Here is a 27606-nt window from a genome sequence, read left to right on the forward strand (position 1 = left end):
TGTTTTGATTAGGGAACAACATTGAAACATGATAAAATAGTTTTTAATGTCTAGATTCCATGCTGTTTCCATCAATTTTGAACATCTGTAAATAAGTTTTAATAAGTTCACCATGTTTTGGTGGTAGAACATTATTTGCACCGTATATATTTTGTCTAACAAGGCCATAGCTTAAGTGTAAAGCTAATTAGCATTCTGCATCCTCCCAGCTGTACGGCATGTCTGCTGAGCGCCAAATAGGCGCGCGTGCCTTGTTATTCTGTCGTTAGCACTCTTATGACCCATTGTTTTCCGCCTAATTAATTCCCTAATGTTGGATTTACTCAATGAAATGTCCATTGTGGGCTCGTGCACCACTACATGCAACGCGTGCCGGAGCCTCCCTTAGTGGCAATTAGAGATATGGTGAATAAGCTACAGGCCTACTCCATCCCATTGGGAGGAGGAGGAAGTTACTGCAGCTATGTGCCACAGCTGAGAAACAGAATGAATAGACCCCATGGGTAGCACAGTCCCCTTTAGTTAAAACACTTCAAAATGAAGAGTCACCGTGCAAAAATAGTCTAAGTTTGCATAAGGGAGGATGCTATATGAGAGGTGCATAATAAGCAGTCGCTCCTTTAAGGCAGCACAGATGTGACTAGGAGACGAGCATCATTTTAAGGCTCATTAGCTGCAAGAGGTCTGAACCTTATTCAAATTTGGCATCGCATACAATGCTAATGGCACCAAGCTCATGTCAATAATGAAGTGGAGGCTTGTTTTCCAAGAATTTCTTTTATAACCTCAGCCACGAAGGTTCATTTTCTGCTGTTTGTGGGATTGTTTCTAATGCGGAGAAATGTTCATATTTGAAAGTTTCCAAAAGGCCTCAGAGCAAGAAAAACATAATTACATATAGCTTGTATATTGTGGCACAATGTGTGGATCCAAAATTATAATGATCCACGTTCATAACACAACCATTTCTACTTCTCAAAGCTTAGGACTGACACAATCAGTGACTTTATAAACTGTGTGTGTGGACTTTCCCAAAACTGAAGGCAGGAAGATTATTTTTGCTAGTGTGAGATTTAAAGGCTTTATGACTCAATTGATGACGGATTTACCCCTGAACTACTGTACCTAGATGGGTCAAGATGCTTTTATTGTATCTTTTGCCCATTTTTCCAATTCACTGCCACTCTTTACCATTATTTTCCGCGAGGACAAGCCCATTTCGGCGGGACATGATGAAACGCGCCCCTGCTTTCCTTCCATATTCCCACCTGCCGCAAACCAAAATGGAGGATCTGAAAGCATGTCTTCCCTGTTATCTCCCGAGGGGCTGCACAGTATGGGTGATCAAAGGCATCCCCATGAAACTGCAGGCCTCGCTTTGTACTGTGGATATTGTGCAAACGGCTACAGGTGCCCTGCCACAATAGGCTTATTAATGCTCCGTTGGGTGTGCGCCCTCTAGCCCTAACCCCCAGCCAGGGCTGTCCGAGATGATGCACCATGGGATTCTGGGGAAATGCTGCTCTGCTCGGCTCTATCTAGAAATGGACACACATTAAACTTCATTAGCTAGAAGACACATTGTGTTCTGTGGGTGGTATAAAGCAGAAATGTATGGAAGTGTGATTGCCCTTTTAAACAGTTATGCTTCGTTACAACCAGCTATTAGCGCTGCTTTAAAATAATGTATACAGTTAGTGCTTAAAATGGCTGTAATTGAGACATTCATATGAACTGCTTACGTCTATGACTTGCAGAGGCTGAAATTCACCCCCAGTTGCTTTAATTGAGACGAGTCGTCCTTGGACTTTGCCAGTGTTAACTCTCTGGATGCAAATGCTGAGAGACACAGCCATTTTTAAGTCAAAACAATTTAGTTCATTTTTTTCACCTCGACTCATGTTTGGACACAACTATGACATGCATATGAGAGAGACTGCAATTCTTAAATTCGAATTAGCTTATGATTAGGTCACAGCCTGAAGTAAAGCTGCCTTAGGAGAAACACTGCTGTGGGAAGTACAGTAGACTGAGCACTATCCTCTTGTTCTTCTTGCTGCAGACTTTGTCCTATTATGCTACAAGTTTTCTTTTTAGTCTATTCATTACTATTCACATGGTGTCCCCTGTGAAGTGCCTGCCTAGATTGAACGGAGGAACCCGGTCCGAATGGAGGATCCCCGCCTACAGGGTTTGGACAAGAGGAACTGGAGCTCCAACAAGGACTGGACGTTCTGTGATCTTGGTCTGTCTTCGTAGGGACTCCCATCGGCCCTGGGTCTCTATAGCCTGTCCGTCCATGGGAGTGGATCTCTCTAAGGACAGGCGCCCACTTGAACAACACAGAGAAAAGTGAAGTGCGGACAAACGTTGGGGCACACGAGTTTTACAAGGTGCTCATTCCCCTACAAAGAGAGAGACGCTCTGCGCACTAATCATCAGCTGTGCCACACGGATCATCGCCTTTTTCTGGGCAAACAGCCGCCTGAGCCACACTCAGCACTAGGGCCAGGGTAGGATCTCCTCCAGGTGGGAAATACCAGCAGGACTGTGTACAAATAAGTACCTCTTCTCAAATGAGCTGTCTGGCAGCCATCTGATTGTGCATGTTTGTAAATGGCTTATGAGTCCTGAAACCCACACCGCGTATCATTTCCCCCAATAAATGGAATAGATATTTTTACTGATGAAAACGATCTAAAAAACAAACGTGTGTGTGCTGGGAGCGCCACATCTCTCCTAAGAACTAACATTTTACTGGGAGTGGGACGCCTCCAGCTCGTCGCCATGGAGGTGTTGACCAAAGGCAGCCAAATATGACATTTATCCATATCCAAGTCCAGTCTTTGATTATCTACTACAAAAACAGCATTTTCTGTGTCTAGCTGGTCATTAGTATCCCTTTCGTAGTCCCTCTGGGGGTAATACAAGTGTTAATGGGATGATTAGGGGGTCTTTCATCTCCCCCCGGTGTCTCTGGCCAGAAAACCACAGTTGCAACTTCACTGCCTCCAGGTAGGGGCCACCAATACACACTAATGGAATCACGAAGAAGAAGCTAACAGGCTAACGGGCAAAGCTAACTGTTGGCTAGCACCATTTAAACAGTATTTACAGCCACATTTGAGTGAAAAATAATCTCTCCATTGTGTAATTGGATGAGCAATATCGTTCTCTCCCTTTGTTTTTTCTGCCAGCGTAGTATTTACTCTCACGGAAAATAAATGAGTAAAAAACCGTAACATGCTACGACATTTGCAGTGACGCTTACGGCCTCTCTGGGCATGAGTTAGTACTGCTTTAACATGTAGTTTAAACTAAATGACATTATAATCATATACCAGTAGAGCAGCACTGCCTGTACTTAGAGGTCATGTAGCTGCTCCCACGCAACTCGCAACGCCGTTTGACCTTCCATCCTGCAATCAAAATGCATCGTCGATCTTGAAACAGAGCCTCGCCTTCCTTCACAAATCCTAATCTCCTCAGAAACAACACACAGCATCTGCGGCCAGCAAAGCTTCCCCCACAGTGTGAGGCAGTTTATTATCATTTTGATTCCATTCCCCCAGTCTGCTATCAAGGAAACAAAAAGCACAAACTCGCATCACGCTTAATTCATCATCCAATCAAGTCCGTAACTGTAATCCCCTCGGTGTTTTATTATGGCTGTCGGCGCAAGAAATATGTCTCGCCTCAGGATTGCCAGGCACGACCAAAATGCAAAACACTGTTGTAAAAAAAATAAATAAAAAAAAGGCCTTTTAAAAAAATCCAATAAGAGGAGGATGCTTGTTTGGTGCTATGGTTCGGGGCGTCTGTGTGCAATGAAATGTAGCTTGTCGCTGGCAGTTATCAATTAGCCTATCCCCATTCATTCACACCGATTTTATTTTCTTACATTCCTCGCGGGCTCCGGGCGTCACTTTGGGGAAAATATCATCCTTTCAAATTCATCATTTTTATTCTGTATTTACAACAGCCAGAGTTCTTTCAGCTTTGATTTAGCTGCTGTCTTGGGCTCTCCTCAAATAAACCCTGGCGGTGCGGGGAAAGGTAGGAGGCTGTAAAGTAAAGTAAAGAGATGGGGATAATGCAAAAAGGCGTAAAATACTACAGTAGATGGCTGAACAAAATTGAATCGGTAACTACGTATGTGTGAGGATATATATACTGTTATAGCACATGGTACAGTTCTCATGCAATGTTAAAAGTTATTGTCCTTAACCTCTTAACCCCCAACATAACCCAGTGCATTTTGTCCAGTTTTACCCAAGTCTAAAAGTTTCTCGACTGGAGCTCACCGCCTACTGGCCAGGGTAACCCCTCATGTGAAAGCTAACACCTACGAGGAGGTACCCGGACGAGACTCACAGCTAAGCCACACATGCCTTCTATCGTTCTGACTGATGAACATTCACAGGGGAATAAAACAGATTAACCAACACGTCCCAGAAGATGGTGAAAGACTGTTGTGGAGCGGAGGGAGCTGCACAGGGGGAAGAGGAAGAAGAAGGTGGAGCTGACCAGTGCAGGACACCACGCTCTGAAACAGGTACAAACCCAGGAGGTGGTGCACCGTTTCAGAGGATCAAAGGAGCACTTAAGGCAGCCAGGTTTCCTCCGGGTGCTACGGTTTCCCCGAACTCCAAGAACATGCTCAGGTTGACCCACAGTGGTGGCACGGTTCAGTCGCAGCGGCTCAGGACTAACACCTGAACACTATTTCGTTGTATGCTTGTACAATGACAAATAAAGCACTTACTTACGAAACTGATTTAAACAGATATTTTTCCACGCATTGTTGCTGTGTTTTTGTTGTTGATTGTTGGTTTTTCATCTTTTTTTCATTATTTTTTCATCACTTTTCCACCACATTTTTTCTGGCTTTTTATTCTTTTTTTGTTGCATTTTCAGCGCATTTTCGTTGGTCTTTTGCAGCTTTTTTGTCACTTTTTCATTGCACGTTGTCACTTTTTTGTTTTCATCCTCATTTTCATTGTTGTTTAGACTCTTTTAGACGTGGGTAAAGCCAAACTGGAGAAAATGAGCTTGGTTCAGGTGGGGGTTGAAAGGCTAAAAAAGATATAGTCAATTTTGTAAAAGGCAAAATAACACCAAATACATCCAAGGAAATCCACACTTCACTTTGTCCATATCCCCATTTTGTGTCCAGCTTTATAAAAGACGTAATTGAATGAAAATGTGCACATAAAATAAAAGAGATTTATGTGATTTGCTATCACCATGTTCCAGTCTTTTTTTTGTTCCATTATTGTTTCACTAAAACACTATGTAATAATAAAGCAGATTTATTAAATTGCTTTTGCAAATGGACGGTTTAAAACAATTACTTTTATTGTCCGTCACTGACTCTGAAATTAATCACTTCGACGAGTTTAACAAAGTGCAGAATCCAATATATTATTCAAACTAAAATAACAATTGCTCGTAAGCCGGTAACAATGCCCTCTTTGAAGAAACTGTTCAATGTTTTATGTGTGAAGCCAGTGCCACAAAGTCACTACTGCTCCTTTTATAATATTTTACATAAAGAGATACGATATAACGACTCAGCAGCATTGTAAAGTTCCCTTTCTTTTCTCCGTTTTCATTATTCTCTCTACGTCCGACGACTCCCCCGCCTCGCTCGTGTCTTGCCATGAAATTTAAAACAAACAAGAGCCAGACGCAGATAAGGCTGTGGCAAGCAGAAAATTATTTGGCAGGCTTCCGAAACATCTGAGAGAACGCGGAAAGGTCACTCTCGCCGCTTCCAAACTCTTGTATTTGTGTCCATGGGGGAGAGGCTAACCGGGGCAATAGGTCACAGAGCGCACCGGGCGGTCCAGCGGCTTTGATCAGGCAGGAAGTCTTCAGCAGGTTATGAATGAGAGATGACTTGTCGGTTTTTCTGGGGGGGTGGAGAGCGGCTCACAGGGACTTTAAAAGTGGGATTTGCCCGTCGGGATCAAGAGCGGAGAGATTGGACTTCAGCCAATAAGCGGCAGCGAGCGGAGAATAGACTTTTATTGAACGCTTTGTGAACTTGTTTCCACTAAAAATGAGAAAGCGGAGCATAATTTGGTTTGTTTATATGCACAGAAGAAGCCATTTTTTACTCACTGAAGTGGCTATTTCAATACATTAAAGATAAAAAGTAGTTATTATGTTCCAAATTGGAAGTCTAAATTGATGGACTGCAACCGTCAAAAACTGAAAATTACTGTTTTGCAAACAGGGAATACACTGAAGCCGTATTAACTATTGTGAATGCTAATGTGTTTTGGATATTTAGGCAGCAGTATCGCTGTCGGTACAAAGACATTTACAAACCCATCTACTGATCGGCTGTTTCGATCTTTACTGCAATGCACTCTGACAATGCAAGGCCTTTCTCTCACCTTGTCGGCTTTAAATCCATGTGACTGAGATTGTGTTACTGGTGGTGCGAGGGGCTGCAGGGGCATATTTGGAAGTCATGCTTCTGTCTGTTTGCCCAAAAGCAGCTGTGGCAACAGAATTCAATTCAACCTGGATAGACTCAAACAGACAAAAGCAGCGATTAGGAAGATTTATTGATTTTATGTATTTTAGTTTAGGCGATCAGACCCCGGAAGTAGACATCGATGTATGAAAGTCAGTATGGATGAACAGCTTGAGCCTGGACACTGGTGGTGGTATGGAAGACCCGTGAAGATCCAGCAGGGAGAAGCCGTGGACGGAAGAGGCGGAGATGGGGTGGAGGTGGGTCGCAACACAACTGGGAAGCGAACAAACCATGATTCCTGAGGCTTAAAAGCGTCTTGAAGATTAATTTCAATTCAAAAGAATTATTGTCAATTCTCATCAGAATCCATCCATGCATTTTCTTCAACTTCTCGGTTGCCGGTCGTGGAGCTGCCCACATCATATTGCACCAGCCCCTTATGGCTCCTCCTGCAGGTGGATTCAAACCGTTCCTGTTGGTCTCTCATAAGGGGCTTCATCAGAATCGACATATCAATATCTCTCAGGTCCTTGGTCTGGGGCGGGGGTTGACGGGTGGAAGCACAGGGAAGGGAGGGGGTTCAGCCTCCTATTAGCCTGGTGGATAAAGCTGGACCTGGCCCACAGTCTCCTCCCTGAAGGCATTACCTTGAAGAGACTGTGTGATGGGTGCGTAGGGTCCCTGGTGATTCTGATGGCGTTGCGGGTGAGACGGGTGGAGTACATGTCCTTAATGGAGGGGAGAGGGGCTCTGCAGATCTTCTCCACTGCTCTCATGATGCGCTGGAGGATGCTTTCTATAGTCCCTCTGTAGAAGTTGGACATAATGGAGGCTGGGACTCTGGCTCTTCTCAACTTGTGGAGAAAGTAGAGAAGCTGCTTACATTTCTTGACCAGTGATGTAGCGTACATGGCCCAGGATGTGCACGCTCAGTGCTGGTCACCCTCTCCACTGCAGCACCGTTGATTGTTAGAGCAGCATGCTGGATCTTCGAAAGTCCACAACAATCTCCTTTGTCTTCTCCACATATAGAGTGAGATTGTTCTGTGTGCGCCATACATAAACCGTACAGTTGCAATCCACACAGAAATCAATTATTAGCCAAGATTCAAGTGCTCACATATTATTCAGAGATTTGCCAATGAGGACAAGAAAACAAATAAGAAAAGAGCAAATACAGTCACATGACAAGTGACATCAATGTAACAGACATTGAACAGCATCAGCAGTTCTCCTGACAAACTCATTAGTTTCAAGAATCACATTGAGCTCCCAAGTCTGTCCATTAGATATAACTGCACCTTTAAGACTCTACTTAGCGTCCTTGGGCAAACAGGGCCCAAATAAAACAGTAACTATGCTTTTGAATGATTAGCGCTGCCTCTTTGCCGCAGTGCCAGCCCATATTTACAAGGCGTTAGCGTGCGATATTATGTTCCAAAAGCAATCTAACATGAAGGCCATCATCAGCCCTGTAAAAGTTATGACCGGGGGAAGTCGCGGCTGTGCATAGTTCATTTTCGACCTAATAAAATACTCTGAGTTGCGGTGTGATTGCTGCAGTCCACAGGGGCACTAATGCGGATGCCGCTTTTTGCTTGGGTGGTAATGAGGAATGATAACCTAGATGCGTGCAAAATGTAATACGTTAAGACTAATAAGGAAGGGTATATTGTTAATGACAAAGGAAGAACTCAATTTGTTGGTATATAAGTAATAGTAGAATAAAAAAGTGCCCTAAATAGATTAGTCAGATAGGAACTACCTGAATGTAAAGTAGATAATGTGATTGATAATGTGGATTCTGTTTCTAATGCGGTATTTGGCTTATGTTTTACATTGGCCACAAAGGCTCCGATATTTATCATCAAATGACTGTTGTGGCAATAATAGGGGATGCAATCGCCCTGTCCTAAGAAGCCACAATCAGACAGACATCTGCACATCTTTTGCTGAAGGTGGATTCACACCAATTAAACACCCTGATGCTGTTTGAGGGCACAGAGCGACTACTTGTCTACTCAGGTTTCCTCTCGTCTACCCCCGTCTCACCTGCTAAGAGCAGCCCAAACCCCAGACCGAGCGCCAAAGCTGCACAGTGCGTGTGTACATGATGTCATGGCTCTATGTGGAACGTTTACAATGCGTGTCTAGCTGTGAGTTATCCCTTGTCCCTGTTCAAACACCGTGCGGCGGCAGTCTCTGGGAGCGTGTGAATTGTGTTCTCAGAGAGTCCCGTCGCCTTTTTATCTCTCATTTGGTCACAAAGAAGTTTGTACATCAGGTTTACCAATTGAATGAGCGTGTGTTGCTATATTAGGGCCCCAAATCTGATACGTAGATGTGAGAATGCTACGTGAGGAAATCATGCACAAATAGGACTACGGATGGAAATTAGCATAGTGCTAAATCTGGTGCAGCCATCTTTTTTATTGTAACTGCACGTTTTCCTTCCATAAAAAACGAAAACAAAACAAAATGACATTGAGCGAACGTCAAAGCTCAAAACTGCAATACATCCAGAACTCTGCTGCCCGCCTCCTCACCCACACCCGGTCCAGAGAACACATCACCCCCGTCCTCCAACAGCTCCACTGGCTCCCCGTTCAATATCGCATTCAATACAAGCTCCTCCTCCTCACCTCACAAATCCCTCCATAACCTGGCCCCGCCCCACCTCACCGAGCTCCTGCAACGACACCAACCCACCCACCATCTTCCACTCAGCCGACTCCAACCGCCTCACTCCCATCAGCCACACTAATCGTGAGTCTTAACACGGTCTTCAATAAAAGGCCACAGTTACTCAATATATGCAAAAGTTCAGTTGAAGTCATGGTTCTGATAAAGTCTTTTTTCCTCTCATAAAAGGTTTGTCTGGAACCCCGTACAGTCAGAAGGTAAACAACTAACATCCACAGTGATCCTGTTTAAAGTACATTTTACAACCATTCATCTTCACCACTGACACACAAACATAGTCATCTACAGTATTTACTTAAAGCTACCTGCACTGCTGCTGCTGCTGCTGAGTTGCACTTTATTGGACTTGCCCTGTCAACTTCAAGGGACTGATCCAAACTTTTTGACAACAGTCTTGTAAAAAAAAAAACTCTTCCAGCTCTCACACCACATTGCCTTAATGCATTAAAGGCACTTTGGAGCCCGCTTTTATAACATGGCGCACTTTAAGAAGGGAGAAAATAAGACTCAGGGCTGCCGGGATATGAACGACATCAATCTGAAAAAACGGGCTAGTAGGTGTCCTTGCTAACTGACAAGATTATAGGGAGCTTTGAAGCTTCTTTTATTGGCTCCCGCACTTCATTTGGGTTTGCTTAGCGCCCGGGAGCTCGCACGTAGCCGCGCCGCTGTATTAAAGTGCTATTTACAACCTTATCCACTTTTTACGGTGATATTTTTTTTGTCAGCCACTCGCAAAATCCATGATTGATTTGAATGGGGCCGAACCACGACAGGTAAAGAGAGGCTTGTTATGAGCAGAAGTAAGAGATGATTAAAGGAACAGTGCTCAATGTTTTCCAACTTCGAGAAACAGCGGAATGTGGGGAATATGATTACATGGGGGAAAAAATAATACTTACGCTGGTTTTCAAAATTATTTAAACAAGCGAAGATGAATTTTTTCTGAGTAGAGTGTGATAAATGCATTGTGGCATAAATTCTACGGTTGCATCCGGAACCTATGCATGATCTGAATACGGACATTGTTATGACAGATGCCCTTGTCAGCATGTCAGTCTGAAGTCTACACATTCTCCCCTGTTTGCAGAGGTTTCTTCCGGTTGCTCTGGTTTCCCCTACCACTACAATCATGTGCGACAGGCTACCATGAAACAGAGTGTGTTCGTGGGAACACGGATGGAAATGAGCCCATGAATACAATCATTAGCATGTCCCGAACAAATAAACCACAAAATAAAAAGAAAGAAAATGAAAAATTATACTCTGTTCTTTTTTGGATACTGAAGATGAATCCAGATAAAACCAACAATAGTTTTTTATTAGGGATGTACCGATACAATACTGGTATCGGATATCGGAGCCACTACTGAAAAAAATACGATATCGGGCATTGGCTACAAATATTCAATACCGCAGTGGTTCTCAACCTTTTGGAGCCACGACCCCCATTATAACAGGTAAAGGGGTTTGTGACCCCCCGCACGGGTTTTACCGTGAAAAATAGGAACATTAGCCTTCATAATTCTTAAAAAACAAAGAAAAAAACAAATGAAATAAAATTCATCAAACTATGATCAAATAATGGTACTCTGGTAGAGTAGCAAACACATGCTACAATAAAACATTTGATTATATGCTAATGAAAATATGTATATTTTATCTAAAGGATCTGGCGACCCCCCAAATTTGTCTCGCGACCCCCTTGGGGGTCCCGACCCCCAGGTTGAGAACCACTGCAATACCGAACCGATGCCAGTTTTGGCTCTCAACCTTACGCCTTAAAAATACAACTTTTACCACCTAAACCTAAGTGAATATGGGTATACTGTATGTCATTGTGAAGCTAAGAACCTGGAGAATTCAATCGCTGAGTTAGTCTAAACCTCCGCACCTCCGCATTTTTGAGCGCTGCGCAAAATGCCGCGGTTAGCATCAGTATGCTAAGGAAACTAATCAAAGCTGGGTCAAGAAGCCTAATAAAATAAAATCGAATACTGCTGAAGCCAAGTGTATTTTAGTTCAAGAAATAACTGATCTAACATTAATAATGTTCAGATCACTTAAAGGGACAGAGTTTAAAAATGCTAAAATTATGTATTTTCCTCCCCCACATGTTCCAGCAATGTCCTAAGTTGTAGAATGAGCCCAGACCTGTTCACCACAACTGCCGCTAAAATCCTGCACTGTCACTCAAAAAGTTGTTAATTCGGTCCGAAGTGCCTCATGCACGAGCTTAATAGCCTATAAAATCTGCAGTTACGCGTAAGACCTGAGGTGGCAGTACTGAATATAAAATGCCCAAATGGATCTAGTCACTTTAATGTGAGTTGTTTACATAAATGAAACCTAAAACCTGTCTTATACCCAAGGATATTTACTGTAGAAAAGTCCAGTGATCTTTGTTACATGTTTATCCAAGGGTTTATCAATAGCAATATAATTGATAATTGATCCGTAATATCATGACAGTAAAATATGACTTTATTGACCTTAAAAAGGAATAAAAGAGTCAATTCAATTTTTTACTCAGAGAAAAACACTTTTTCAATGTTTTATTGATTTTACTAATGAAATTGCATAGCTAGTGAAATGCGCTAAAACATTGAGAAAGCTAGCAGTGTGTTTTCACAAGCCTAAAGGTAGAATATAGAATTAAGTGTGCTCACACATTAAAGGCAGGGTAGCCATTTTGACCGATACAATTCAATTTGGTGGCGGGGGTTTAAGATTCTCCTCTCTGCTGAAAACCACCACCTTTATTGCCCATAAAACTGTCCTCTCCAGTGGTTTAAACAGCCTATTTTGGCTCATTTGGCCGTGATTGATACACAGAGGCCGGCCTGTTAAAAGTGGCAGAAGGGGCGCGGGGGTGATAAAGACTGGGTCAGGCGGCGAACTAAAGGGGGCACTGCTAACAAGCGCTTGGAACGGCCGGGGCTGGAAGTGTGTTAGAGCCACCAGAGAGAGAAGCGGTGGGAGGAATAAATAAAGCGGAATATGGAGGGAGAGGGGGGGGTGATTGCAAGAAAAAAAAAAAAAAAGGGGTTGTGAGCTGTAGGGGGTCGGGACGTGAAGGCTGCGGCGCATGTGGAGGGGCTCAGAGCCGAGTCGGGACGTCCTGTGATGAAAAAGAGATGAAGATGTTGAGGGGAAAGTGCACAGCCGGAGAGGAGCGGGTCAGCCGAACATGCGGCGCGACAATTGCAGCATCCCCCACTTCAAAGACTGATGGAATTCTTCGGCAAAAGTGGAGCTTGTGTGTGTGTGTGTGTGTGTGTGTGTGGATAGGCTTACTGTAGGGAAATATATTTTTATGTGAATGCTACAAACGTAATAAATATCTATGCTTCAAATGTATGGTAATCCCTGCTATATTAAACATTAAAAGAATAAAATGGCATGGAGGTCTTACAGAATGTCGGCTGCACTGATTCATTTACTACGACTGTTGATGCTGTTTCAACCAAGCGCTTTGAAATGAAGGCAATTATAAGAGCTTCAACCATAATGGGACATATTAAAACTAGGCAGTTATGTTGGAAGCATCTGTAGGTTCATTTATTGGTTATGTTTATGCAGAAAGAAGTTAAATTAAATTAAAACACACCAGAAAAATTAAACAAAAACTTACTCAAAAGTAGTTTCAGACATTATTGGAACAAATGAAATGACTGAAAACACATACGACTGAGAAGAGGGTCCATGCGCAGAAAACACTTCCATTTCAGTTGATGTCAGTGCTTATTAGCCATTATTTGTATGTTTGATGCATTTGTGTGAGCCATGTTTTTGGACTGGGGAGGTGCTCGGCCTGACGCTAACACATACAAGAGAGGCTTCAAGGAAGAAAGTTTAGGAAACACTGCATTACATAATAGTTTATTTAACTTCACTCATAAATAGAGCTGGGAACCTTTCAATGTTCTGGGGGATACAAGCAACCTCCCTCTCTCTTGGTACAGCAGCACATTTTGCCTTTTTCTGTGAACTGCATTTGTAGTTTCTGTGTTGTCTCCACATCATTTTACTGGATACTTTTGGACATGGCTGTGTTTTTGTGAGGATCAGTGGACTAGCCATAAAGGACCCAGTTCTTTTCTGAAGTAAACAAACAGCTAGCTTATGAGCGACAGACATTAGAGACCTACAAATGCCTTCTTCTGAAAAACTGAAGAGGCACCAAAAGCCCCCCACACCTGCAGCACAGTGGAGGCGTCACAAGAGGCACTACAGGAAACAAAAAAGGGACAAACGACGAGGTATCCGGGCAAGACTCGCAGCTAAGCAACACAAGCCTTCTAACCCTACAACTACTAATGTTCGTTCACAGATTATACTCATCTGCTACGCTCTTCCTAGAAGATGGTGATGGTGCTATTCTGAAGCAGAGGGAGCGGAGGGAGCTGCGGAGGAAGGACGGGGTGGAGGAGCTGACCAATGAGGGACACCACGCTCTGAAACAGGGACAAACCCAGGAGGGGGTGCACCGTTTCAGAGGAGCACCGAAGCAGTACTCCAGTTTCAGGGTGGCCCACAATGGTGCACATACTTACATACTCTTTGAGCAAAACTAGTACATTTATCATTATTAATTATTTGACGTGGGACAACCAAGTAACAGTCTTTGGTGTTGACTCAGGCCCCCCCAGGCAACAATAGCTGATTAACCCTTTTTCTGCTCCACACCGGTATGTGATTTATTAACCAATATATATTGCTACTGAGATCTTACTTCCTTGCCATTTGCTATTTCTAATAAGCTTTTGGAGGTGTCTTTTGATTACGATTGTGTCATTTTTGTAAACACATTTTTGCCTTCCAATCCATTTTTACCATCAACACAAGAGTCGCTGCACAAACACGCAAAAAGAAAGTGACAAGAAAGGAAAACAGAGACGGCAGTCCTTAATTGCCTTTTCAGTCATTAACAGGGTCCCACACCTCATGAAACATTAATTACACTGAGCGCGGCGGAGATAGGGACGCTTAATTAGAAATTATTCACTGCGTGGCGAGAGCTGAAAGATAGCATTTCGTCGCCGTGTAAATCGAGATCTAAAAGAAGTGCCGTAGACGAATCTGTGTTGATGCCGCGCTTATCTGGCTTCCCCATTACCGCCTTGTGAAGTTCCTTTTCACCTGATAGCATGTTGAGTCAAGTAGGACACGTTTTAACCCTTTTCACGCCCCATCCCCCTGCTCCTATTTAATTCCCCCCCCCTTGATGGTTTTATAAATTATTTACACAGTCCTGGATCTCCCCCAGCAGACAGGATGTAATCGACACGCAGAATCTGTCAATTACCCAAACGTCTGTGAGGGACGGATTGCTCCATCGCTCTTTCGCGCACGCCCTGCCCCGTTCTAAACTCCCACACGTGTTTGGAGCTGCTATCTACAAATCTGTAATCGCTGCAGTGCTTTTGAGCAACAGTGGTTCACAATGTGACGCACTGAGGGTTTGAGAGTTAGTCTTGGTTTGGTCTTATTTGGCTGTGGTTTGTCCTGATTTTATTTTTCCCTTCAGTTTCACCCCCTGATATTTTCTGAGGCGGTACATGGCGTGAGTGCGCCTGGAAACCAGCGCTCCAACAGCCCCATCGATGATAGGACATTACCACTCCTGATTGGACATACCCTTGACACTATTGCCCCGACTTTGCCGATGCAGGCCTCTCCCCTAATCCCCTCGCTGCACTTGAAAAATGGTCCGCCCCACCCCTCATCCCAGGTGTATCGATCTCTCCCTCCACCCCCGCGTTCAAGCTCTTCTGCGTGTGTGCAAAACGCCCTTCCATGCGGGGGTGGGGTGATCACACAATGGAGTGCTAATAGTGTCAGCGCACCGTACCTCGGGTAATGGATCGGCCTCGATGTAACGCGTGTGGGGCGACCGGCGTGAGTGCCCCGGCCTTGGGAAATGTCCAATGAATATTGCAGAGGAGGGGGTGGGGGGGGTGACATGGAGAAGCCCGACTAATGCTATGTGGGAGGATGTGGATGGATGGAAGAGAATTTATAGGTCTACAAAGAAAATGGAAGGTAATTGCGATATGTTGGGGCCGCTAATCTGCGACCCAACAGACCGACGCTAGCACATTTGCCTTATAAATTGATCAGTCAGCATATGGGATCGATACCGCTGTATTGATGAGATCGCCCCGGGACAATCTTTGGCTAATAAATAAGCCTTAACTGGGTCCATTAAGTGAAATCCAATGTGTAAGCAAAACTAACACGGAAATGTATCAGGCATTATAAAAGTTGCCCTGTTTTAAGCAGCTTGAATGTGGTGGTAAAAACTGTTATACTTCAAGGCTGAACGCTAAACTAGGGGTTAGTATGGTATCATGCAAAACATTTCCATCCATCCGTTTTCTCCCGCTTCAATAGCAGAGATTCCCAGACACACCTCCTCCAGCTGTTTTGGGGGGACCCCGAGGCGACACCAGGACACAGAGACATAGTCCCTCCAGCGTGTCCTGGGTCTATCCCGAGGCCTCCTCCCAATAGAACACGCCTGGAACACCTCCCGAGGCAGGCAAACAGGAGCCGTCCAAATCGGATGCCCGAGCCACCTCAGCTGGCTCCTTTTCGACATGAAGGAGCAGCGACTCTACTTTGAGCTCCACCTGGGTGACAGAGCTCCTCAACCTATCTCGCAGAACATTTCCATCATCTACAAATTGACCAGCGACCTGCCGTCCACCACTTAGCTTTCAAATGAGGCATTATACCGGCTTATAGGCTGTAAACAGAAACACAATGAAAACATGACAAAAAAAAAGGCTGAAAATACGACAAAAACGTGACAAAAATAAGTTTGGATCAGTCTTGTACGTCTTAGCTTTCAAATGAGAAGCTTTTAGATTTGGGTGAAGCCAAACATCCATGCGGTTAAGGTGGGGTAAGGTGGGCGTAGTAGTTACAGCTCTTCCTGGGCATTTCTGTGCAGAGTTTGCAGGTCCTCCCGGGTGCTCTGGTTTCCCTGGCTCCATAACAGGTGGGGAAACCGAGCCATTGACCAACTAATTGAGACTGACACTGGGTTTTAGGTATTGACCTTGATACAGACTAACTACATTCAATTCCAGACCAATCAATCTATTGCTGTGGCAGAAGGGGCACATCTTTGAAGCTAACGGACAAAGGCAAGTGGTCTATCACGGACATCAACTGTCTGTCCTGGAAGGAGACCGTAAAGTCAATAGTCCAGACCTCAATCACTTACGGCTTACGATTCACCCACAAGTGAACATAAATAGCTCTGGGCCACAATCATACAAGCTCTAAAAGGCATTCACCCCAAAAACAAACATCATTTTGCAATATTAGAAAGCATGATAGATACAGTGGATTGTTAGATGGTTAGTCCTTTTTTGTTTATGAGTTGGTTCAGCCTTTTCTTTCACACAGCAGTGAGTTAAAGCTTACAACAGCGCTCGAAAAGGAACCAGCTGCTTCGTGCGGGGGTTTGTTGATCTTTATTTAAACCAGTTTAGGGATCTCTTTTGTTGCATTACGCACTCAGAAAGCAAGCGCTCTTACCTGTTCTTCAGATGCTGTATGCTCCCCAGGCACTTGAAGCGTCCATTCACCATGATGGCCATGCGTGTGCATAACGCCTCGCACTCCTCCATACTGTCAGAAAAACAAAAATGTTGTTATAGCAGACATAAAGCGCTTCAGCAAACAGACCTCAGTTAACACAGGACTATTTTTACAGGTCTACTTTGACTCTGCAAATGGACGACTAATCTGTTAATTACGCAGAAAGGAAGGGGCCATCTGTAGCTCTTATTATCTCTTCATTTTTTGGGCCGGAGCGGGGATCATTTGTAGCCGAGCCGAGAACCTGTGAAGCCTTTCTGAGGAATGGCACAATTAGGATTATGACTTTGTAAAACCGGCAGAATGTGCCACTTAACAAAACAGTACCACCTGGTCGTGCCATGAACCATTGGACGCAGCATGGGCCGCCCACAACAACGCAGCCTTTTTTATTTCTCCTGAAGGCAGCACATGTAACAAGGGTAATGTATTCCAAAAGAAAATAAGATTATTCACATCCACTGCCAGGGGTGCACATGATTCAGTACCAACACCAAATTTGAGATATGAATTATTTAGCGTCTGGATCGGAGAGTCTATGTATGTGTCTCGCTGGCCACTGTCCAGAGTGCGCACCGCCTAAGGCCCGAAGAGCAGCTTTACAAAAATATAAACACTTTTTAAGAAGCTACCCATGTCATAATGTTGTTCCCTCATGAATAAAAACAAACCTTGACTTGTGTTTTCATTCATGCATGTCCGGGTCTGTTGCTTCTACACAAAAAGTTCAAAACGCTCTGTTGCATGTGTCGATGTCATGGGGTGGTGCTCAACGGTCCATAAACAAAGTCCGATGAATCGATTCAGCTGGACATTTCTTGATTCAGACCTCTTTAAAGAGACTATATCTGACTTTGAACCATTTTAGACAAAATATGGCGAAATGGGTCTTTTTACCGTTTGGCATAGGGTCTTATTTCCTAGTTATCCAGAGTGTTGTTGATTTTTGGAGGTTTTAATTCATGCAGTCCTTATATTTGAAGAGTTTAGTGGTGCTAGGCTAGTGCTAGGCTAGCGCATGTCTATGGTAACTAGTAGCCAGCATTAAAAACCTCTTCAAAATCATCGGGTAGTCCTCCAAACGTTGCCAAATCTGATATGTAGAAAGCTCTTTTGTGAATTCCACGTGTAATAATACCGGCCGCAGGTAAACAAACTACAGTAGATCCGGTAAGCAGATCACTCCGCCCTGTGTAGCTTACAACCAGAAAGCTGATGCTGCTCAAATAAAAGTTCTTTTACATGCAAAATGGTTATATTTCAAAAATTATTCAGTCAACACAGACATTTATATCGGTAGTCTGGTGTTATAAGTGCCTCAGGTGCACTGTGCTTGGGTCAGACTGTTTTTAATGCAGGCTACTAGTTACCATAGACATGCACTAGCCTAGCATCACAAAACTCTTCAACTATAAGGACTGCATGAATTTAAAAATATATATATCTCCAGAAATCAACAACACTAGGAAATGAGTTCCTATGTCAAAAATCCTGAAATATCCCTTTAAGGTCTGTAACTGAGCTCCCACAAGAATGTAAAGTGGCCAGACATCTTCACCAGAATTGCTGTACCTCCATTAATAATATTTTATGACATAATGGTAATAAGGCATTGTTTTAAGATTGTGTAAAGGACCTCAGTCTCCGGTGCCAGCATGGGATAGGTCTTGGCGTTTTGTGGGCTCGTTAATTAAGGAGACTTACTTTAATTCTAACCAGGGAACAATAAAGTCTGTAGAATTATCAACCTAGGACCTTTAAGCAAAGCATGAATGATAATAAATAGATATTGATAAGAGAGATCTTCTTGAACAGCGACAAAACAAAGTGCCCCTTTTGTTCACAGTTACAACAAAATAATTTAAAATAGCCATATATTGCACTTGACTCTAAAGTAAACCTCCCTCCCATTTTGATAATTTGCATCATTGTGAACGCTACAATACAACACCACACTGCCTCAAACCGTTTCCCCCATAACACCTAGCTAACTTTCCCTGAAAATCTAACTATAACTTTTTGCAAACTCCTTAACCATTTAGATGAACCAACCTTCTCTGGGAAGGTTACAAAATAAAGTTACACAGAAAGTGTTAAATGTTCCCTATTGACTTGCAGTGAGCTTTGAGTAAAAACCGGCATATATTTTCTCAGAGAAATAGTCAGCCACGCAACTTAAGACAACTTCAGTGTGCTCCGGGAAGTCTTGATAATGAAAAGGCTGCAGCAAACTTATCGACACGGTCTGTTTTAGAAAAGAATAAGCTCCCGTCAGTCAATACGCCCTTGTGCTTCATGAAATCTTTATAGCAGCCAGTGAGCTTGTGGCTGCCAATATTACCTGCCACACAGGAAACAATACCTCTGAGCTAAAGCGGAAAACCAAATCAATTATAATCACTAAATGTGCTGCTCACAACCCGGGCTGTTTTGTTCCTTCTCTTTCAATAGAGTCTGGCCACAACTTAGCGCACTCGTGGAGCGGTAATAAAAACAATAAATACCTGTGAGAAGTGAGGATGACCGAGCGTCCCTCCTTAATAACACTAAGTATACAGTCCCAAAGGAAGCGGCGGGCTTTAGGGTCCATTCCTGTTGTGGGCTCGTCCTGCAAAAACAAAACAACAATACTCAACTTTTTTCTTTCTTTGTCAACAATGTCAAGTTTTGCTGAGGGTTATTTAGTTTACTTTTTTTATTTGTAGCTTTGACTGTTGTGATGTTTGTTTCTAAATCCATGCTAAGTTTTTCAGGATTCTTCACAAGAAAGAGCCTGTTATTCAAACACTAACTTCCCAGAAAATGACCAGATAAGTAACAAAACAGATTAAATATTGCTATCATTCTGGATCCTTACCGTATTTTCCAAACTATAAGTCACACTTTCTTTCATAGTTTGACTTATATATACTCAGGTGCAGGGCTGGGTACTGTTAAACGATACCAGTATGGTATCGAAAAAGGAGGTTTAGGTACTGAAAAGAAATATAAAATCTTTATATTCAAATTTTGAGGCTGTTGGTCATCCGAATTTAAAAGAAAAAAAAGTGAAAGGCATAGAAAAAAATAATGAAAAATATGGGAAAATATTTGGTGAAATATGGGAAAAACGTAGGGAATAAAAAAAAAGAAAAATAATGTGGAATAAAATCAAAACAATTGGGTCCCCCCCAATTAGGAAGAAATTGAACATTTTGGGGAAATTGTGGGAAAACATGAAAAAAAAAAAATAGAAAAAAAAAATACCCTAAAAAAAAAAAAGACAAAAGACAAAAATGGAAAAGGAAAAGGAATGAATTAACATTATTCATCTGTTTTATGGTTCTAAATGACAAATAATTTAGTATAGGTATCGAAAAAAGTATCGTTCAGGTATCGGTATTGAAAACCAAGTATCGTTAAAATACCGGTATCGAAAAAAAAATAACGAAACCCAGCCCTACTCAGGTGTGACTTCACATGTGTGTTATTTTCACACTGGCAGCTACTAGAGGGCGCTCTAGGCTTGCGTACCAGTATCTGCTACTCTTGTACCACTGAAGATCTAAAAAACAGTAATCGAGCAGCAGAAAGAAAATTTGGAGTGAGCGAGAAACTTGTGAGGGACTGGCGAAAAGCGGAGGTTACTCTTACTGCAATGAAGAAAACAAAAAAAGCTAATCTCGGGCTAAAAGCTAGATGACCACAGCTAGAATGAACAAGTCCATAAATGGGTGCTTGAACAACGTGATGCCGGGAGAGGCTTGTTAAACATTACAGTTACGCCTCAGTGCCCAGGTAGTTGCCAAGGCTGGTGCGACTTATACTTCGGAGCAACTTCTATATGTTTTTTTCTTCTTCATTATGCATTTTTTGGCCGGTGCGACTTATATTCCAGAAAATACGGTATGTATTTTCGGTGTATGAAGTAGTGTCTTGATGTTTTTGATAAAATTTTGTATATGAATCTAGATTTATCTTCATTAAAATGAGCAATTATACAGTCGGGATGTTTGCAAAACCATAGCTGTGAAATAGCAAGCAACATCTTACTCTGTAATTAAATCAATTTGTTATTAAAAACTCCACGGCCCAGAACAAGAATTTGCCCATAAAACTGTAAGCCATTTTCAGCAGTCTCCGCAGAGGACCCAGACAGACACTTTGGTGACATTCTTCTTCCGTCCGTCCTTGGGGCCAGTCTGTCCGTGGCCGATTAGAGAATGACAGTACTCAGTCCATTGGCCGGTTCTCTGCTCCTCTTCCCCCTCCGCAGCAGACTCCTACAAATCCCACGGGCTATTTTTTCACCGTCACCACCGTGCCCAAAGTGTCCCAGTGCAGAGCCGGCGCGGCACTGCCTGAAGGCTGCTTGGGCCTCTCCGGGCCAGAGCACAATACTCAAACTGACACACAAAGTGACAACACATTATCCCACTGCCGCAGAGTGAGAGCGGCCTGGCACACTCCAGTAAATACAGGCGGCTCCAATAGTGCACTCCCTCAGCTCTTGTATCACACGCACAAAGGGGGAGTTTAGAGGTTTGGGCAAACATTGCAACAAAGTGGGTCCGTGAACACGAATCTTGATGGTCTGCTTATGGAAAATGAGATGCAGCGTGTGCCTTTTTTTTCTCTAATCTTGGGCAACTTTTGGTATTGCAACTAAACAGAAGCACTCATACAGAATTCTAAGAACCTGTAAAGAAGAACTGCAGCTTGATCCAATGTTTTTCCAGTTCAGGGGTTTGGGATTTTTTTTAATAGCAGAAGTAAATATCTTACAAAGTGTCTGTGTATCTCAGCAATTGTCCATAAACTATTTCATCAAAGTGCTCAGAAAGCGACAATGGAAAACTAATCATTCATCTTTATGTAAATCAAGTTTTTAACCTGAAATTGAGGCCAGATTAGTTATAAACACAATCTGAAGTGCTTTTCTTGAAAGCATATGATGTAGTTAATTCTGAGTCATGCCTCCATTAATCTTCCATCTGTGAGATGGGCCCTCGCCTTCTCTTTTAAGTTCAGATGAACAGAACTTTAATATGGGCAAACACAGAGCTATGTGCCTTACATTTTTCAAAAGAAATTAGTTCCTCGTAAAAAGAATTAAAACCCGGCCTGTGGCTGACCCTGAAATAGGCACGCTTCTCATCTTCAAGTAATGCTTTTGTAATCCCTTGAGGAGCTGGGGATTTGCCATTGTGATCCTTCAACAAGCCTTTCCATTTTGAAAAAAAAAAAAAAAAAAAAAAAAGGGGGAAAAAAAGAATAATATTTGTCGTATCTTGAAATACAAACCCACTGCATCTTGGTCACAGCATCAATGCTTTTAGATAATTCAATTAGACAAAAAAAAAACATGGTTATTATGAGAATCTCACCAGAAAAATGACTGGGGGACAGCCGATCAGAGCCATCGCCGTGGAGAGTTTGCGCTTGTTTCCTCCGCTGTACGTCCCCGCGGGCTTGTTGGCATATTTGACCAGCCCCAGCTTCTGGATCCCCCACTCGGCCACCTTTGAAGACCGTAAACAGTGAGCAAAAATAGTACTCATAATGTAGTACTTTGTCACTACAGAGCTGGCATGATGGATGATTGGCTTTGATCTCCTGTGTATTTGTGTTGTGCTTGTTTCAAGGACATTATGTGACAGCTGCCATCACTGTAGGCTCTTAACAACTGACTGCTGCTATTTTCACACAAGAAATCACACAACCTTGGTAAAGGAGTGACAGACAGAGAACGCGGTAGTTTGTGATCAGATATTTGCAAACACTGCTAAAGCATTCAAGTGACAATTCCAGTGTCTGATAAACATTCCACAAAGACACACGTGCTTGTTGAACTGTATGGGCATTTAAAACAAAAGATGGCCATTTTCACATATTAATAAGTATGTGAAAAGCAATGAATAAAATAAAAACTGTCTTATGATTTATGATGATACAATAATAGTATGGTAGTTAGATTGAAATGGAATGGTACCTAGAAGTGCATGGTACATGGTTATAGTGATCACACACCTATTTTATAGTAATATGACTTATCGAAATGTTGAATGAAGTGAATGTTAATACCGTAGATTACCAGTAAATATGGATATAATAGTCTTAGTAATAATATTCAAACAGGGCGTGCATTGTTGCCATGGCAATTCCCTCCTATTACCTTGTTATTACTGTGCTGTAAAGAAAAGTGCAACCCACGATTCTCCTGTTCCTTTCCCGACAGGTTTTGGCACATCACATAGCTCTACTCTGATGTTTACTCAATGTTGAATCATGTAAACTTGAAGCAGCACGCAGCCTTGAATGCTAATTTTCTCCTGAACAAAGGCTTCCAGTTCGCGCTACAATCTTATGGGACTGTAGTCAAATTAGACATTACTCTATTTGTTTTATTATGCAAATACGAAGCCACCAGGGCTCGGTCTGGACAACATTTTTTCTTCCATCACAATAGACCGCGGTCAAATGAGGAGTGCTGGGAGCGTGCGAGGGGGGCCCTTTGCTCTGCTGCGAAGAGATCAAAGTCCTGGCGCTGGTCTGAGCCCCACGGAAGCCGGCAGCCACTTCCTCGTTTGATGTTGCCGCTGGTGCACGCGGCCGCACAGCGCTGACCACACCACTGGGTATGGTGAATAATGTAGAGCCATAACCCGCAGCTGCTGCCTGCTCCACCACTGGCCATTTTTCATTATGTATGGCCTCTCCCATTGAGGTTATGCATCACTCAGACACACTTCAGCTTGCCCTACATGCACTTCTATATATAAAGGTATTTTGATGAAGATGTGGGAGAAATCTAACTGGGAAGTAAACATATGGTAGGCTACATAGGGGGAAAATAGAATGAAGTAACTCCTGGCAAGGATAAAAGTTGCAAAGGATGTTGTGGTTACCATGACAACTTCATTTTCGGGTACTCCTCTGAGGCGGGCGTAAAACTCGAGGTGCTCCTGTCCGGTGAGGAGCTCGTTGATGGCGTCAAACTGAGGGCAGTAGCCCAAGTTCTGATGGACGTCTCTCATCTCTGTGCGTATGCTGCAACATACAACAAATGAACAAAAAAAGAGCATTATGATGGGTGATTTTTTTTTGTCTTTGCATGGCACGACGTGGGGATAGTAAAATCGTGAGCTGCAATCGTCTCCACTCAAAGAGATAATCATCGCTACGATCAAAGTTTTGTCGTAGCAGTTTCAGGCTTCGGAAGGCGTGTCTGTAGCCAAGGTGAGCGCAACACGCTAGCAGGGTTTTTTTCGGCGGAAAAGTCCCTAGATGGTCCTGTAAGCTGCAGAGTCAGACCGGTTCATGCCTGACCTCTGTTGACTGTGACTCTGGTGGCGTGCGGTGTGTGGTGGAGACGCTTCACTGCCTGATGTCGGTCGTGGGTTGTCTATGGTCGTACGACGGTTCTATTTTAAATCTTTGTCCCTGTCTCACTGTATGACCTAAGACCTACGATTTTCAGCTACGACTTAACATTTTTCTCACGAGTGACCGTATCGCACAGTGTACACCCGCCTATGTCAAAACTAAAGAGTGACGGTAGAGAATCTCAGTGGTAGATCTTGCTGGACACCATTTAGCTGAGGGAACCCAATAAATACTGTGACAGAAGGAGACAACATGGTGAAGCGTCTTGACAAACTTGAACACCCGGTTGAATGGAATGTCCTTCAATGGGGGTACGAACCACTTAGCCCATGGTTGGGATACAAATTCTGATAATAAAGCCGTGTGCAACTTTACTCTCAGATCTATTGCTTTTATAACTCATTTATACCCCCTACTTCTGGAGTGTTGACTATTACTTAGAAAGTGATCCGCTGAAACTCCAATTCATTAGCAAAATAGTCAATGTACCCTTGGTTGGGAAACACTGCTGCACAGAATGGTAATAAACTAGAGGCAATTTCAACAAACGTCCATCAATAAAACTCTCTTCGACGCTGAAAAAAGAGGAACAAGCTGAACATGGAACAGTGGGCGTTGTTACATCCACTCTCCTTTCTTTATACATTTCCATTTGCCTAAAGGTCTTGGGGAGCTTTCTTTGATCTCTCCAAGAGACATTAATCAACATTAACGCTGTAGCGTAGGACCATGTTCCGTTCAGCTGCAAACACAAAGTCAATTACAGCATGTATACTAACTGTACATAGCAACGACTTCAACAACTGCGCTAACAACCGAGCGCGCGAGCTAACGCAGAGACCCAAGGATGCAAAAGCGGAGAGTATGTTTGCTCCTAAAAATAATGAAGTGGCTGCCTGGCTTTCCAACAAGTTTTTTCATATTGCTGGTGTCGAAGTTTTTTGGCAGGTACGACGGTTTCTTTTGACTGATTTTGTAAGGCTGAGGGGGGGGGGGGGGGGGGGGAGAAGCAGCAAGGTACAGGGTGAAGAAGTGAAAAGGAATGAGATATGTGCTACAAGAAACAGTGCATTTCTGAGAATAGAGTTTGTAAGAAGACATCACAGGGATAAAGTTGAAACGACCGGGAGGAAATATAGAAACTGGCAGAACGTACACAGGAGAGGCAGAGAGATGGAGAAAGCAGCAGGAATAGAGACTAGGACAAAAAGAAAAAAAAAAACCCGGGCACCATCCCCATCAGGGAGGCCATCTTGGGTGGCTAATTATGATGAGTTGCAGGGTGCTCTATGGGGAGTTAGCGGCTCACCTGTATCCATTTAGGAAGGCCTCGCCGGCGGAGACCGGAATGTCTCCTGTCAGCATCTTGAACGTGGTGGTTTTTCCAGCTCCATTGATCCCCAACAAACCGAAACACTGGCAAACACGAGAGGAATAAGATTTAATCTGATAGATACTCGGAGACTGCAAAAGACACCATGATTTGTACTAACGAAATGTGTTTCTTTGTTCTGGGTACAATATAGGTCCTAGTTTAGTCATTCTTTAGGAGATTCAAAAGACAATTTAGTCCTTGACTGACCTTGAGCAAGTTTTTGCCATTTTGACCTGATTTAGTCACCCATTTGTCTTGCATTAGTACATAATGGTTTCTTTCAATCGATTGAAAGTGGTGCTTGAGAACGGCCCGACCAGCCAGAATAGCTGTTTCCCATTTCCTACCCTATCTCAGATGAATGTGACTCAACCCAGGGTCCATTAATATCAAAACAAACATGGCGACTAAAAAAAAGAAAGAGAAAATGTCTTCCACATTTAGAGCAGAACAAAGTAACTCATGCCCCAGACGCCATGAGTGCTACTGCAGGTGTCATAGCATGTTGCGTTTTCTACTCATTAATTGTCCGTGAGAGTAAATACTACGGTGACAGAAAAGACAAAGGGAGAGATGGATATTGTACATCCAATTACACAATGGAGATCATTTTTTTCACTCAAACTTGGCTGTAAATACTGTTTAAGTGGCGCTAGCCCGCAATTAGCTTTGCCTGTTCTTCATGATTCCATTAGTGTGTATTGGTGGCTCCGACCTGGTGGCAGGAAAAGCATTGTTTTCTGGCCAGAGACACCATTAACACTTGTATTACCCCCAGACGGACTACGAAAAGGATTTTTTTAAGGTAAACACTTAGTTCTGCTTTAAGCAATGCACTACAGGTAAATGGTTGGGGTTGGACCATCCAAAAATCAGACAATGGAAATGATTTTCTATGGGTTTCTATTGGAATGTGTTTAACAAGAAAATAGCAGTGACAGGTTCGCAAGGCTAGCTCACACTTTTCTGATTCAGTATCTGTTGAAATGTTTCTAAATCCCGGCATCTCAGATGAAAACAAAACAAATCTAATATTGATTAAAGTATAAAAATATGCTGCTGATTTGAACCACAGCCAAAACCAACACTACAGTCATGGCGCTGTAAATGCTTCAAACTCCCCAGTGTTCCCTGCAGAATTTTGTATGTCAAGTATAACTAACAAACAACATTGTGCGCTCCTGCCTCTCGCTCTCCCTTTCCGGTGAGCCCATTGCAGTCATGTGACCTCCCGGCTCAGGTGGCTCCGACATAAATATTTGATTGCCGTCATTCATTGATCCCTGCTTGTTTGTGACCCGGATATGCAGAGGCAGCCGGAGTGCCATGTAAATGAATGGAAATGTGGCGTGTGTGTGTCTCCTCCCTGGCATTTACATTGGGCTTTGGGTAAACAGCGGTGGGCAGGATTGGGGGGGGGGGCTTTATACCAGAGCAAAGCCGACGGAGCACAGCCGCCTGTCAGTGCTGGAGATTATGTCTTAAATCAAATTTGCAGCAGCGCGGCGCGATAGGCGCAATCGGGGATATCGCAAACCTGACAGGAGATCGATGCAACACTAATGTTTCCTTGTCTAAATGTGAAAGGTGTTTGCTTGGTTTTCCCGCTGCCACTGAAGTCAACATTTTCTTGTTCTTATAGATCATGCTTCTGGGGGCTTGGCAGTATCGTGTTACAGCAGTGGATAGCTAGACTAACATGGAAAGGGACTTCCACCTCCTTTGCCTTGTTACGCCAACGGCAAAATCAGTAAACACGGCCTTGCAATGTGAATCTTCTGTTAAAATGGTTGATGACGGGGTCTCCAACCTGTCGCTCGGAAGCAAACAGTCGTTCTTCCTATATGGGAGGAAAAAGTGAGTACACTGTTTGGACTTTCTCACATTTCGGACAAAGTTGAATAGTTTGGGAGGAACACTCATCATGTGTGGGGGAAAAGTGGAACAGCACATTAACATCAAAACCCTATCTCCACTGTGAAGTATGGTCCATGAAGAATCATGGCGCGGGGCTGTTTTACTGCCTCAGGGCCTGGACAACATGCTAGCATCAATAGAA

At 43.2% G+C, this 27606-nt stretch overlaps 2 protein-coding genes across 3 annotated transcripts in view; both read right to left on the bottom strand.

The window, feature by feature from the left end:
* caap1 (caspase activity and apoptosis inhibitor 1) overlaps positions 1-27606 on the bottom strand; it is a 228911-nt gene that overhangs the window by 53923 nt on the left and 147382 nt on the right. The gene's annotated exons all lie outside the window — the stretch shown is intronic.
* Positions 1-27606, bottom strand: part of LOC306980995 (phospholipid-transporting ATPase ABCA1) — a gene marked incomplete at its 3' end in the record, with an annotated part of 176433 nt that overhangs the window by 5322 nt on the left and 143505 nt on the right. Inside the window, exons 43-47 of the mRNA XM_079580541.1 lie at positions 25482-25588; positions 23695-23836; positions 22174-22308; positions 19312-19415; positions 16745-16837 (exon numbers count right to left, since the gene is read on the bottom strand). Of these exons, the coding sequence (XP_079436667.1) occupies positions 16745-16837; positions 19312-19415; positions 22174-22308; positions 23695-23836; positions 25482-25588 (581 nt within the window). The remainder of the gene's footprint in view (positions 1-16744; positions 16838-19311; positions 19416-22173; positions 22309-23694; positions 23837-25481; positions 25589-27606) is intronic.

Source organism: Gobius niger (genome assembly GCF_951799975.1).
Source record: "Gobius niger genome assembly, chromosome: 21".
NCBI lineage: Eukaryota > Metazoa > Chordata > Actinopteri > Gobiiformes > Gobiidae > Gobius > Gobius niger.